This window comes from Carettochelys insculpta, chromosome 4 (assembly GCF_033958435.1).
Source record: "Carettochelys insculpta isolate YL-2023 chromosome 4, ASM3395843v1, whole genome shotgun sequence".
Classification (NCBI taxonomy): Eukaryota; Metazoa; Chordata; order Testudines; family Carettochelyidae; genus Carettochelys; species Carettochelys insculpta.
The window spans coordinates 52,569,629-52,585,738 of NC_134140.1; the positions used below are offsets into that span (position 1 = coordinate 52,569,629).

Sequence of the window (16,110 nt, forward strand, 5' to 3'; positions counted from 1 at the left end):
AAGAAACAACTGAATGTAATTTCCTTTTCCATACTTTATATAAAATATTTTAAACTTTATTGTAATGTGAACTTGAGAGACTAATATCTTAACATCATAAAATTCTACTGATATTGCTCTCATGTGATTTTGAACACACATTAGGGCACATAATTTTATGTAAATATCTCTTAATTCTACGTGCTACATATTTATTCAACCATAAGCATGTACCCAGACAACATTCCAAGAATATTTCCCAAACAGGTTAATTTTTGTCTTTTATCTTTTATGGTGGAAATTCATTCATTCCATGCAGTAGCATCTCCCTGCCTTAAACAATGTTTATTTTAACAAGTATGAAGTGATATGAAAGGTCATTCTCCCATGTATTATTTTAAGTAGCAGACTATTTGTGGTGAAATATGCTTTACTCCATAGTCTTGACAGTAGTTATATATACATAACAGTTAAAGAATGTGTTCACATACACTAGATAACATGCTTATTGAACATCAAATTAGATGAAAAAGGGTTGTCTTTTTTTTTTTTTTTTTTGAGTACACTCAAATCATAATTAGTTGGTTTTTGAACATTGTATCTGAGTCAGAAATGTCTTTTTTAATTTCTTCCATCGCTAAATGTTCTGAAACTGGCTGGTTTGGAAAGGATAATGTGACCATGAATTTGTGTATAAATAATTTTATAACATTTAGAAAGTACTTCAGCCATCTGCCAAATTGCTTAGGTTGCTGAATAAATAAGTACAATATAATGAATCTTCATCAAAACAGATGAATAATAAAACAAAAAGGGAAGTCCTTCAGAAGGACAGACTGATAGAGGGAAATAAGCCTTTGAAAAAACATGAACTTTGAAAGGTTTGGGATATTTTTAATTAAAGAGGAATGAACCAAGGGAGATAGTGTGGCGCTCTTCCCTCCAATGAGGTAACACAAGATCAGCCACTGCCCTACGTGCCTCACTGGAAACTCAAAATGGTAAAAGGTGCTTCTGTGCATTTACAAGCCCTGGAACTAGCACTATGAAATTCATGAGATGGTGGAGATCCTGAAATACTGCACAGTGCTTTGACATTTTCTCTACCACATTATGGGCAGCAAATATATAGAATGTATAACTGCATGGCACATGCACCTCTGCTCAGGTCAGCAGGCAAACTTTTCTATATTGAACCCCAACTTCAAATGGTAGAGAAGCAATGGGAAAACACTGTCATGCCTCAACAGGAAATGGATAAGGATGGGAAGGCTGATCAGAGGGAAGACAGAGAGGAAATATACAGAAGTATCTTATTAGTATCTTCTCAGTGAGGAAACTACAAACAATCTCTGTGAAGGTCTCAGAGGAAGAATGGACCAGAGATCTGTATGGGGCATATCACAATCCTCAAGACAATTGTGCCAACAAAGAGATGGCCAACTGTCCAAGGAAGACAGATTACTCTTGTTGGAGATTGCACTCTAAGAAAAAGGACAGTTTCACAGGTCATCTCACAAATATTAAATGACAGCAGGGAACTCGAAAGGTGTTGAAGAAGAAAAAAGTCCAATTGATTTCCTTGGTGATCCTTCCTCTCCCATGACTGAAGGAAGACAGAAAGCATGAGAATCTGGAAGTGAAGCATTGGCAAATTAGGTGTCATAAGGTGAAATATTTTGGTTTTGTGGAATACTGATTCATTTTCTCTGGGAAGAGAGGCCTTTATAATTAGGAAGGCCTCCAGGTCAGCAGAAGTATAACCAATCTCATCGGGGTACATGGCTGTTAAACTAATAACAAAAAAGGAGGGTGTAAAGAGGAAATGTAGAAATAAACATTGATTTAGCAAATAAAAACAAAACAAAACAAAACAAAGCAAAAAAAAAACCTAAGATGCTTACAAACAAATTAATCCAAGCATCAAAAGACGTGAAAAGAAGTTATTTAATTGTTTGTACAGTAGTTTTAGGAGCCTGAGTTATAAAGAAGAAGAGTTGGAATTGCTCATTCATGGGCATAAATTTTACCTATTTGATATTACTGAACCCCATTGGGAAGATCATCATGACTGGACTGCTACAGTAAATGGTCAGAACTTGTTTAAGCAAAAAAGCCTAAATCAAGAGGCCAAAAGGGAGGAGGAGTGGCCCTCTATGTAAGAAATGGAACCATGTGTTTCTAAGTAACTGACAACTCAAGAAGCAAATTATCTTGAATGCTCATGGATCCATGTTCCAACAGATAAAGCACAGCATGAAACTCTACTTGGTACCTTCTGCAGATCACCATATCACACTAGGAATAATTAGGACCAGTTTGTTAAGTACCTATCTGTGAAATGTGGTGAGAAACACTGCATCATCGGCAAGAGATTTCAAGCTGAATATCATAGGCTGGAGGGTAAATGCTTTCAGTAGTACAAAATCCTTGGAATTTCTAAAAACTCTAGATTACATTTTCCTAATTCAAAAATGTTGCATCCCACATAGGAGAATTCTATATTAGACTTCATCCAGCCGGATAAAGTATAATAGATCACAGAATTAAAAACTCAGTCCAAGTGATCACAACTTGATTATTGTGTTTACACATAAATATAAAGGCCAGGTACATCAAACATACACTATTAAAAGAGTTAGTTATAAAAAGCTGGAAAAATTATGCAACAAAAATGGAATGAGAACTGGGAACTGTTGACAGACATATTGCTAGAGTGGTAGAATGCCACAATTTAAATAGGAGGCTACACTTGTTATGAAAAGAAAAGAAAAGAAAAACTAAAAACAACAATCTGGCTTGGAAGGGATATACAAGCAATTATAAATAAGGTCATAGAAAAGAATATAAAGTAGTAGCCAAGAACTGCAGGATCTGAACAAGAAAATTAAAAGGATAAAAAGAGAAAGCTATGACCAGCAAAGTTAAAGTCAATCAGGAGGAGAGCTTTTTTAAAGTCTATTAGGAACAAAAATGAATCTCAACAGTTATATTATTTCATTACTGCATGGAAATGGTAGAAATGTCAACAAAAATGCAAAAAAGACATTCAGTACATATTTCTCTTGTCTGAGAATAAATAAAATGATATATAGCATGATCATTAAATACTTTCCAATGCAACTCCAAAATTCAGAAAAAATCCAGTAACTGAGCTAGTAAAATCAGATTTTTTGAAAATCAACAGCTGTGGGCAACTGACATCTAAGGGTTTTTAAAGAGCTGGCTGAGGAGGACTCTTTGCTGGTAATGGCAATTTTCAGTAAGTCTTGGAACACTGGGGAAGCTCCAGAGGAATGGAAAAAAGCTCATGGTGGGCCAATATTTAGAAAGCATTTACAGGATGACATGGATTGTTATAGGGTTGTCAGAACGACTTCACTCCCAGGCAAAATAATAAAATGCCTGACAATGGACTTCGTTAATAAAGAATTAAAGGAGAGTAGTATACTTAATGCTAATCAAGAGGGGGCTGTAGAAAATAGATTTTACAAAACTAACTTGCTTTCCTTTTTGGATGAGATTACAAGTTTTGCTGATCAACATAACACTTCATGCAATATATTTAGTCTTCTGTACAATGTTTGACTTGTTACCACAAAATACCTTGATTTAAAAACCTACTAAACCAATATAAAAATCAACAAAGTGAACATTAAATGGCTTACGAGCTGGCTAATGGGTCTCAGCATTGAGTGGGTGTGTTTCTAATGGGGCCTCACAAGGACTGACTTTTAGCTCTCCACTATTTCACATTTTTATCAATGATGTGGGAAAAATATAAAACCGTTATATTTTGCAGCGTATATATTGGTTTCTCCCTGAGAACAGAGAGCGTGGTGATAGGGAGAAGGATGGCAGAGTTGGAAGGCTGCACTGTTGGTAGAAGGACAAGATCAACAGGTTCAGGAACAACAGTCTGGGGTAGAATAAGAGTCCCATATGCGGCAGACCATTGTGAGAAATTTTAACTACTGTGGTTAATCTGGGGACACTCTGGATCATTCTTCACGACTTTCAACTATTAACCCAGCTCCACTCAATGGTTGGGGATAATTGCAAGAAAGACTGTGGGGAGTTCCTATGTGGCCCCAAATAGGGGGAACAGACAATGTACTATGGAGTCATTTGTGGTCACAAGTGGGTGGCCAGTAAATGGCAACCACTGTATAAGAGGTGATATTGCCTCCGTATTTGGCATTGGTGAGACTGCCTCAGAAATCTTGTGTTCAGTTCAGCTGTCCATAATTCAACAAGCACTTTGATTAAATTGAAATGTTTAGAAAAGAGATGTAAAATCATTACAGGAAAACTATTTATTACATTTAGCAAAGCAATGGTTAAGGCTGACAATTATAGTTTAACATACCTACAGTACACAGTTATTCCTCCTAATAAGATAAACTAAACCAAAATCCAATTACTGAAGTTAAAGCTAGACAATTTTCAGACTAGAAATTAAGGTAAAAAGTTTAACTCTGAATCACTCCTGGAGTGACTTCATCAGATTGTCATACGTTCTCTATCGCTGGAAATTTTAAAATCAAGATTTTTCTTCCTCAAAAGATACACTCTAATTCAGAGACAAATTAATTTAGGGAAGTTCAATAGGTTTAAAATCTAGATTTCAGATCTATAATGGTTTTTATATCAGTGTGGCTACAGTTGTGCAGAATTTAATATGGATGTGTTGTACTGCTGTATATGAGAACTTCACTAGAGTTTCTCTGGAGTGAATCAGTAGAGAATCTGCTGTAATTTTTTCTCTAGTCGTCTGAAGATTTGGACTGTTGCTTCACTTTAATTTCTGCTTCAAGTTTCACATTACGATGCTGTGAAAACTGGATTTTGATTTTACTGCAATATAAAATTCAGCATTCTTGTTTTGTGCATGTGGTTAATTATGCCGAGACCCGCATTCAGCCTTGCAACATGACATCTCACAAATGGAGTGGTAACAGAAAAAAATGGCACAATGTTATTATTTGACAAGACAACCGTGTGACATAGTGATCTTCGGAACAGGTAACACAAAGCAAAATGATCCTTTTGAAAAAAAGACCCAAAATTCAAGGGGAATCCATAACTTCTAGTCATGAGAAATATTTAAAGTATCTAGAGGTACTAGAAGGGATGTGTTCACAAAATTAGGTTGGGCTTATAGGATTTGGGCAACAAGATTATGATATTCTTTGATTTTATTTAATGTTCAATAGCAATACCATGAAAAAGTGAACTTTGACATTAGCTTTGGATGTTAATTAAACGGTTTCCTTTTAAAAATTCGGTACTGCAAGCTTTCTGTTATAGCCATTCACAAGTCATATCTAGGCCAGAACCAGGCATTGCATGACATTCACAAAGAAAGGACAATTTCCACTAGTAGAATACAAGATATTTGATTAGACAGAAAAAATAGGAAAAGCTATTATATTAAACCAAACAATTGTAACAGACTAAATAAAAAAAACAGAACAAAGAGTTTTCAGAATTGTTCTGAGCAAAAGTTCCCTGCCCTTTAATAAACTCTGACTTGTTAAAGCACTGAATGCGTGTTCTCATATCTGTTCAGAGAAACTACGCTGTCAGCTGTAGTCTGTTCAGTGACAACAGTTAAATTTTATTTATCCTAGAGTTTTGGAAACATCTGTTGTGTGTTTGGTGTAGGCAGGGGAGATGAAACAGATTAGCTGTTAGACATAATAGTGAAATCTAAAGTGGAAACTTCCATTTGTTCTAAGGATGTGACTTGGTGGTAAAGAAAAAATGCTTCTATTATTAAAATATTTACCTAGCACACTTTGGACCTGACCAGCTGAGGATGAGAATTTGCTGAGAGGTCAATATTTCCTAGCAGCATTACAAACACTTCCACTGCATACTGGGCTCTCGCAGTACATTTAGAAGTAAATACAGCTAAATAACAGCACAGAACACCGAGTGTCAGGACTGTAAACAAACTTTATGGCACCTTGGAAAACTTAGCCACACCCATGATAAGTGGACATCTGGTTAACTAAAATTATGCTAGATTACAGATGTTGCCAGACAGAGTACCAGACTAGTGAGGTTAACCGGTATAAATAAATAAAGCAAGTTTAGAGCCCAAACAGCAGCCTTTTTAAAGTCTGTTTTCATGCAGCCGTTCTTTTTAAATAACTTTGTCACTTTTAGTTTTAGTCATTTCCTTCAACACTCATTCACTGAATTCAGTCTCCAACTGATAAAACTGGACATTATGAGAAGGAAGGAAGGAAAAAAAAATCTTTCAAGCCTTCATGAGGTAAAAATCAAAACACTTTAATTTTCCTTTGTGATTTTCTGTGTTTTGAAACCTTTGCACATACGAATATAATTCAGAGTTAATATATTAAGATTATTTCATCCTGCCCTTATGTGGGGGTAATGATCCAAGTTACATTTCAGATTGGTTTGCCCAAGTGGTTCTGATCTCAGAGATTTAGACTGATTTGTATCATTTTTCTGTCAAGCAAATATGGAAAAACTGTTTAATAACAGCAGCAGTCATTTTCTTGGCATCCAAATTTTCAACTGTTTATTGCTATGTATGACTTTCAGTCTTAAAATAGATGCACAAGTCTAGACCCCTATGTCTATTCAGTAATAGCCTGAAAGGCATGAGACTCTGTGTCAACATATCAATGCACATTAGGGCATCTGTTTGCAGAAGCAGAATGAGCATGAGGTAATGAATGGCTTTTTGAGGATGCATAAAAAAAGCTGGTGATGGAGCCAAGTGTAGTAACATGTTGGTTAAATTTGTAAAATACTTTGAAGAAAAAACACTACATACAAGTTAGATGTTGTCATGCCCTGTATTTTGGTGTCAGACTTTTTTTTGTTATTCTCCTGTTATTAATATCTACCAAGAAGGTGAGAATTCATGGCTCTTCTAATGTCAAAGCAGCTACTTATGGGAGTTATTCAGAAATATTTAAAAATTCTTCATTCATGAAATAATTTATTTTGTAAAGTTAAATCATCCTAAACAGAGATACTGTCTGAGACGCTGCAATATAAAAGATGAAACAAAATATTCATAGTTACTTGTTCCCATTTTTAATGAATTCAGGCAAGATCTCATTTAAGTTTGTTTTCTGTGAACTTTTGAGAGACATTTACAAAGCACAGATATTTGTGGACGACCAATTGTCAGAGCACAGGCTCAAGTCTTCACAGAAATTGAATTATAATGTGTTTGCCCTGAACATATTAGCATGTGCTTCCAATGAGGCACAGCTACAATACCATATGACTTGACTACCCAACTTCATATAAGAAACACTTAAATTTTGACTATGCTTGTTCAGTGCAAGGAATAATATATTATCACATAAATGAAAAAAAAAATCATTAATTCAAGAAAATTGTGCCCAACTTGCGAAAGAGGCCATGTGTATACAATAAATTATCCAATTAGAAGTATTTAACGATCTCTATTAATGAGAAATATGGATGGCTTCACCCTTTATTAGTTGAAATAAAATCCACAGGCTCCTACACACTAGTAAAACTAGATGCATGTCCAAAGCTGGCTTTATATGACAATTGCATTGGATAAAAATTGTGAAATTTTATTTGAAAATATCTTTGACTAACATAGCTATGGATGGCTGTTTCCCTGACACATCAGTTAAATCTTTGCATTAGAAATATTTTAAGTCTTACCAAAAAAGTCCTCAGATTAAGCCTGGTAGTATAGTAAGCACAGAACTGAGAATTAGGAATGCCCAGTTTCAACAGTGTTTCTTCTGATTTACAGCAGGAATTTAGGTAATTAACCACATGGATAGGCCAGTTTCCTTCTCCTCAATAGTGTTTACTACTAGAGCTTGACAGAAAATGTTTTTCCATATACAGCAAGAATTTCCAAGGTTTTTGAAAAAAAGAAAAATAAAACCTTCCTCTCCTGAAAGTAAAAAAGTTCAAGAATTTTCATGAGCTGATAATTGAAAAAAGAAATCAAATTGGATCGGTCCATTTTCTTTGATAAATTTAAAGCATTTTGTAATTATGTTGATTTTTTAATTTTTTTTTAAATATACATTAACTTAATATTTAAGGTTGGGTCTACACATGCCCTTTCCTTTCAAAAGGGGCATGTTAATGAGCAGATTCAAAAGATGCTTATGAGGCACTGCAATGAATATGTAGCTCAGCATTAGCATAATGGCAGCTGCAGCTATTCGAAAGTGCGGCTTTTCAAATCGCGCACCACCCGTGGAGATGGGACCTTTGAAAGGACCCCCCCAGTTTTCAAAAGTCCTTCTTCCTAGCTGGTGATCGGAAGAAGGGCTTTCAAAAACTGGGGCGGGGGACATTTCAGAAAGTCCCATTTCCATGGGCAGCACGCGATTCGAAAAGCCGCACTTTTGAATCACCGCAGCCGCCATTCTGCTAATGAGGCACTGCATATTCATTGCAGCACCTCATTAGCATCTTTTGAACCCACTCTTTAACATGCCCCTTTCGAAAGGAAGGGGCACATGTAGACACAGGGTATGTGAAAAGGTGTTCTGAAGAAAAAAATCAGAACTTTTTACTTTGAAAATGTCAAAATAGGAGATTTTGATGAATTTGAAATTTTGTTTTGCTGTGGTTTCAACAACTTGGCATTTTTGATGAAAAAAGTGTTTCATTGCCAAGTTCTTTTCCAGCTCATCTAATTACATTTCTGCCTCACAGTGGTGAGGAACAATTAGTTAAAGTTTACAAAGAGCTCTGAAGATGAAAACCAGGATACAATTGTTAATTATATTTCAGGGTAATGGGATAGATTTGCTGTCTACTGCTTGCTTATCCCCCCAGTTCTGTTTATCACTAAGTGTTAATTAATTCATCTCAGGTATTATTCCATCCGTGAAATTATACTTGCCTTCAAACATCCCTTCCTACTCAGAGTATACTGGAGCCAAGCAGAGAAAAGTAACTGTATTTCAAGGAGTTAGAAATTTCAAAGTTGTGTTTGTTCTAATGCATACCAAAAATCCGTAAAATTCCAAAATTTTTATACAAAAGAAAATGGTGCCCTAGCTCTGGGGTATAATGGCAGTGGGGCTGTTGACTCTGAAAGCAATAGGGTTTCTCTTCTTCAAGCCAACGTCTATCACGTAGTCTATCTCCAGGAAGGTAACTCGAAGTTCTGTATGCTGAGATGTCAATAGGTCAGGTGGTTGATACTTCTTTCCAAACCTATGGAGGTATGTAAATACTCAGTTGACCTGCAGCTGAATTCTGATCTCAGGCTGCTTCTACACTGAGATAAAACTGATTTTTATTAAAACTGACTTCTTAACACGGGGTTTTATCCATTCAATTTTGAGCATCTTTACCTTCCCACATGTTCCCCACAAAATCAACTTACTGCTGCCACATTCAAGTAGTTTAAATTGAACTTAAAGCGAGTACTGCAGCAGTGTATTGTGGGAACATATACCACATTGCCTCTGAATCCCATCCCTCTCCCTTTCAGGCTTCAGAGACCAATCTCCAACTCAAGGTGGGATGTCTATTTGCTCTTGTTAGTTCACTAGCACATGCACTGTTAACACCACTCTATTGATCTGGGTGGCAAGACTTGCTCCCAGCAGCTGTGCAGCCATAACCAGAGTCTCCTTTTTTTTTTTTTATTATACTTAGCATTTGTTAGCCAATTTGATACTACTAAAGTACAGACCCTGTTGCATGGGAGCAGTCTGGGTAATTATGTAGCAACTGAAACAGAATTAGACCTCACAAGAGCTAAGCCAATCGTATTTTGGATTGCCACATTGCCACCATCAAATAAACCTTCTCTTACTGTTATATGTTGGTGTATTTCAGGCCCATCTTAAACTTTTATGTATTTGCAGGAATACCTAAACCTAGTGGCTACAGGATGCAAATAGCATTATGCAAAAATGCTGTGAACATCTTTGGACTTTTCTACTGCATTTGTATGTGGATATACTAGTAGTCAACTAGCAGCCAGGGCTGTGCATTTGTAATGATGGAATGTTTTTTTCCTCTTCTGTGAGCTGATAGGATTTTTTAATGCCCAGAGTGTCTGTTTCCATTTTATGTGTAAATGATTGCTGCCTTAAACCATTGGCTATGGTTTATTTATGGAGTAATGCATAGTTCACAATTAAATGCCAAGCTGTAATTGAATCAAAGGATTCTGCTGATGCTTTGAATCACAAGGGTGCAGCTTAAGTGCTTCATAAAGGGCAGCAGAACCTGAGACTAAATTACAGCCTTCAGTATTCAGTCTGGGGTCATGCATTATTATTTATAATACGGATAAAAGGATTATTATAATACTGAAGTAAATAAAAAGAAAAATGCATCAAACAGCAGAAGCCAGAATGCTTGCAAAGACTTTCAGTTTATGCTGTGGGAGGCTAAGGATTATAGTGTACAAGAAATGGAACTGAAGGAAAAGTATTTGGTAAACACAGTTATATTCTTCCCCCTGAAATAATTTAAAGTTCTTCTTAAGTATATCTTTCAAAGCTTAATCCATAAAGTTCTACTAATATGGTTATAACAAATTTATTCCAAATGCTTTACAATTCTTTCCTTGCAATATTGTCTACAGAAAGAAAAGACAAATTCAATATATATATCTCAAGTTAATTACGGAATAAGTAAAAATCTCCAAATATTACAAAATTGTATTTGGCTAGGCAGTATAAGGAAAAAAAACATTTTTTTTCGAACACAAAACCTCTAGTCTCAAGGAGTTGCAAAATGTGCACAAAGACAGGTTGACCATTATTACAGAAGGAAAAAAAATTACTGTTTCCCCTTAAAAGCTATGTCTAGATTACAGTCAGTTGTCGACAGAAGTTTTTGTTTGAAGATATCTTCCAACAAAACTTCTGTAGACAGATCAAGGTCAAATTGCCAAGCAGATAACAAGAGCAATCCGTTCTGTCTGCACAGAGCAGCTAGACTGCCTGGCCACTCTCTTGACAAAAGGGTCAACTGGAAGCACAGCAGACAGGGCTGCCTGGTGGCCCAGAAGCCCTGTATGTCAATAGAGGACCCCCCCAGAATGTCCACAATGGCTTTCTGTCGATTGAGATGTTATGCCAATAACCTGTCAGCTTTATGTTGAGGTAATTTATTAACATTTTAAACAGAGACTTGTGTTAGGAGTAAAATATCTGCAATCCTTATCAGAGAATGGTGCCTTCTTCTATCATCTGAATAGTTCTGTCATTCTTGCTACAAAACCGTGACATTAAGAGGCAGTAAAGTTTGAACATTTAAGTGAATCTGAATTTTTGATAAAGAATCTAATCAATTTAACTTTCCTTGGATGCTTATCACTGAAGTATCTATTGTTGAGTACCATTTTCAAAAACAAACCAAACCAAAACATTATCTGGAGAAGAAAGAACAAACCTACAGAAAAATGATCAGGAAGGCAATGGCAGTCAGGATACACGACAAAATCCCGAACCAAATCAGGGGGAAGAGGTTAGCTTCACAAGTGTTGGGTCACAATTGTTGTTATCCCAGCTGCCAGCTTCCAACTTGCCCTGGGCATGCTCAACTTTTGTTCTGCTTCAGACCTGGTCCTTACTTCTTGCTTTCCTCCCATTCCCCATCCCTGTCCCACTCCTACTCATCTCACCTAAGGGCTTAATTTTGGTCTAAAACAACTGTCCTCCCTGTGTCCTTTGAGGTTCATCATATTGGCTCCTTTTCTTTACTTGAGATTTTCTGAGGGTTGCACTAGTATGACAATAACTTCTTAAGGGATTGTAAAAAGTAATGGGTTTTGAAGAAAAATTGAAAGAGGAAATACTACGGTGATCAACATAATAGTGAAGAATCTAAGCTTAATGCCAGGAAGATGATCACTGTGCTTTAAGAATGCAGCATGAAAATAAAGATCTCTTGGAATTTTTCATAAAAGTAGAGCTCTGACCCAGAACCTTTGGCCCGAACATCCCTGTATGTATCGTAATACAATACGCTGTGCAATGTGCATCACCACCGAAGCAGGCATATTGCAAGACTGTTACGTGCTTGTGAAGCCTGTGGGATTCTTTGGGGAAGATGTTATATATAAACATAAGGAGACAGATTTTCCAAAGAGAACAGTTCCCTGGTAGACACCTAAATGATGTAGCCAGATTTTCAAAAGTGCTTGTATCCCAGCAATTCCTGTCAGGAACAATTTGAAAATCTAGACACTTTACTGAATTGCTAGTTGGAAACTGAGCTCTCTAGTTGTTATTGCCCAAGATTTCTGGTTATTTAATTTTTAGTAAAAAGATGAAAAAAATCCTTCCCATTCCAGTAATGTCCCAGGCACCACTATCACACAGTAAATGAGTTGCAACAAAATCACGGATCTGATTCTCATTTTGGTCATATTTTATATCAAAAATATAAGTACAGGTATAAATGACCACACAAATGGTCAGTCTTGCCCTCAAGTCTGTTCTTATTGAACCAATATATAAAGTATCACATAGATAAGATAGAGTGGTACATCACTGAAACGGTGCTTTCAATTTCTTAGACAGTAACAATTTAAGAAGACAGTGGTTAAAATAAGTTGGGGAAGATTAGACTACAAACACACGTCTTTCTTTCTCAGGCCTTGTCAAGACATCATTCCAAATTTAAGGTTCATTGGTTGGGTGCAAGTTTAACGTTCTCTGTGAACAGTCACATAAAGTATTGTGTAGATACTCAAATTCCTAGCTGTGAAGGACATGATAAGCAAATGCATGCCTCTGTACTAAGACTCTGGTGATGGCTTTGGGTAAATTCTATGTTAAGCAGCGTTCCATGTCGCACTATTTCTAGGGCAAACACTGAAATTTGTATTTGGTTAATGTTCTTTTCCCTGGGAGAAACTGTGTGAATAAAATTTAACCATGCAATTTTTTCAAGCAAGCAAATAAAGGATAAAGCATGAGTTAGGCTGAAGTAAATAAACTTAAATTCAGATGGATACAAAACATTTCTTACATTATTCACCTGATTCTTACATACAACAACACTTAAATGGTTTCCTGATATTATTTTTTTTTTTTTGCTGGACAGAGCAACATACTATTTTACTGAAGACAGAGCTTACCTCCCCTTCTGTGGACTGCAAGTGCAGTTCTTTTCTACAGGTTGCCTTTAAGTCTCCTGCAGCTGCACTAACTTGTACTCCTCTGGGAGCTTCCATTATCAAAGATCTAGTTGGAGACTCAAGTCTGAAAAATAAAAGTATCTGTTAATTATAACAGTCCTCAGCAAACAAGCTAGCAAACAAAACAAACCCTTCTCATTCCAGTAATCTTTCATCAATGTGTCAGTGAAAAGCCACTGTCAAAGAAAATAACAAATAGGTCTGCTGAACTGGTCATTGGTCGAATTGCTGAATGAGTCGTTCTTTTATTCTTCTTTGTGACTTTGATCCAAGAAAGCACCAAGCATGCACTTAAGCCCATCATAGTCCAATAAAGCTTAACTTGAGTCACATGCACAGACCTAATTTTAGTCACTTGCTTGCTGTACTGCTTAGGGGTGCTTTCTGGAACTGAGACCCAATTCACTTGATAGGTGAAGAGACACTGAATTATTGTTATTGCAGATATGCTCCCTTCTACTATGATTGTATCCTGAAAAGCAGTGTCTAACTTGTGTATGCAATACCAGATGTACATTTAAACAAAATCGAAACTTAAATGTTTCCTTTGAATTTAAAAACAAACAAGCAAAAAACAAAACAAAATTTCTTTCACAATATATAAACAATGCTTATTAACTGCACTGGCTTTACTCATGTGCTTGGGGATTAGGAGGCTACCGTGGAATGAGAGATTCATTAGGCCCTCAGTCTGTATGACTTCACCTTCCACATATATTTTGCCTTCTGCAAACTACTCACTGACCTCTCGAAAACCTACAATAGCTGCTGAATTCTCTGTGTCACTTCATGCAATTACTATGTTTCTTTTTTTGTCAGTCCACTAATTTCCCCTTTTCCATCTCTTCGTCCTCCCACAATCTGTCCTTGAGATCCTGAACCATTCAAAGCCAAAGACTGAGCTCTCTTAATTGTAGCCGTTCAGAGTACTCTAAATGTCTCTGCTGAGTGAATGAGTTGTAGTGGTGAGGCTATGTGGCGATGGTGCTCACGTGCATGGTATAATAGGACTGAAGGTCTAATACAGGGTTTCCTAAACTTTATATAGTTGGGACCAAGATTTTTCAGTACTTTTTTTGTGGCCCCAAAATATAAATGCATATAGAAAAATGAAAAATAAATAAATTTTCACTGTTTATTATTTAGTCACAATAGTAATAATAATAATAATAATAATAATAATAATAATATAAATCTTGATATAAAATACTTAAGTGCCTAACTTATTACCTTAATTATGTGGGAGAATATGAAATGTACCAAATTAATAGGATTGTGCACGATAATTTGTATATTTTTTAAGGACTGGTATTTTTTCCCCCAAGGACTGCTACCGGCTATGGACCACACTTTGGGAAATGCTGGTCTAATGAATAGGGCACTGCACTCGGACTCCAGAGATGTGGATTCACTTCTTCAGCTGCTCTTATTGTATGTTGTGGTTTTAAATGAGCAATCTTGGAGACATCACAATCTCCCCAGTATCAGTTCATCATCTCTGCAGAGAGGATAGTACTGCCTAATCTCACAGGGGTGTTGGGAAGCAGAAATCCATTAATAATCATAAGGTGCTCAGATACTAACACAAATGAGAGCCAGATTAGCACTTAGATAGCTGTGAGAAAAGTGGCTGAAGTGTCCCTCCCCACCCCCGCACTGCATTTTCTATCTATCAGTTTGGCCTCTCAGTAGTAGGTTGTAATCACCTAGAAGTATAACAAAGTGCACTTATAAGGAGAAGGAAAAAAAGGAATAGTTTGGTATAAAGGATTTGCCAGCTAAAGTTAACTGAAATTAGCTAGTAAGTAGCATAGACAATTGGATTTAGTTTAGGTGTATTGTAATGTTTTATTTACATATATTTTAGCAGGAGTTGCAGGCAGGAGATACCAGATGCAGATTACCTTCCTGAAACCAAAAATACCATATTACTTTACATCAGGGATAATGGAGATAAGGTATGAGCTAAATGTCATGAAGATAGCATCTATAAAATATTTCTGACTGCTGGGTGTCACTGGCACTCAATGGGAATAAATCTAAAAGCAATTACTTGGAAGTATAAAATATGACTTAAATACACATTCAGATCTGAAATAATCAAGTACTATGCATTTTAGATCCTTGTGTTTAAAGACAAATGCAAAATATGAACAAGTATCTTCTGTTCAAGAGCACAAGAGAGCACTTTTTTGAAGATACATGCAACATTCTTTGGGCTGAATTATTTTGTTTCAAGAAAAATGGATCAGTAGTTGGTCCTGATTATTAATTATGTTTATCAGTAACAAAGGAACAAAGAATAGGAAATGGAAATAGAAGGGGAAAACCCTCTGGAGGAAGGAGGAAAAACTTACAGCATCAATTGTTAAAAATGGCAGTTAATGGGGATCACTATGAAAAATGCACTCACTTAAAAGACCATATCTGAAGTTTGAAAAACATGGCAGATCCATTTATTCATCATTTTGGATGATGATATTATTATTATTACTTCTGTTATTATTATTAGCACGCATAAAGGGAACTGGAAAGTGTGTAATTTTTTATTCTATAATGGATTCTCTATTTTTTGTTTGTTTAAGTAGGTAGGTTTTAGTAAAAGATTTTGTGGATATTTACAACTTTGCATAATACAGATATATATTATATTCTCATACAAAAAACAAATCTTTACTATATGTTGCAGAATATAGATATGCCTTATGCAGTTATATGAAAAAAACAGAAACCTCTAATACCCTTATATATTTATCATTTTCAATCTTACCTTTCTTGTAAATCAAGAACAGAGAACTATATATACAATCTATATTTGTCACCATCATAATCATTTTATTCTACGGCTTTGACATGTATCTTTTTGAGCAACAGTTTGCATTCTCCTGCAGTAACTAGAAGCCAATGTAAACTGTTTTCATAGGAAATTTAGCCCACAGTTTAGCACTCTGATCCACAAATCGCAC

At 35.9% G+C, this 16,110-nt stretch overlaps 1 protein-coding gene across 6 annotated transcripts in view; it reads right to left on the minus strand.

The window, feature by feature from the left end:
- The window catches only part of SGCZ (sarcoglycan zeta), a 470,824-nt gene that overhangs the window by 11,740 nt on the left and 442,974 nt on the right, over positions 1 to 16,110 (minus strand). For 5 of the 6 annotated variants that reach the window (XR_012645368.1, XR_012645367.1, XR_012645369.1 and 2 more), the window contains one exon: positions 13,085 to 13,208. Coding sequence is in view for 2 of the 6 variants with exons in the window: in XM_074992835.1 (XP_074848936.1) it covers positions 13,085 to 13,208 (124 nt within the window). In the remaining 4 variants the exon portion in view is untranslated. Of the gene's footprint in view, positions 1 to 8,476; positions 9,193 to 13,084; positions 13,209 to 16,110 lie in introns of those variants that run through there. The other variant, XM_074992836.1, reaches the window with a different exon arrangement.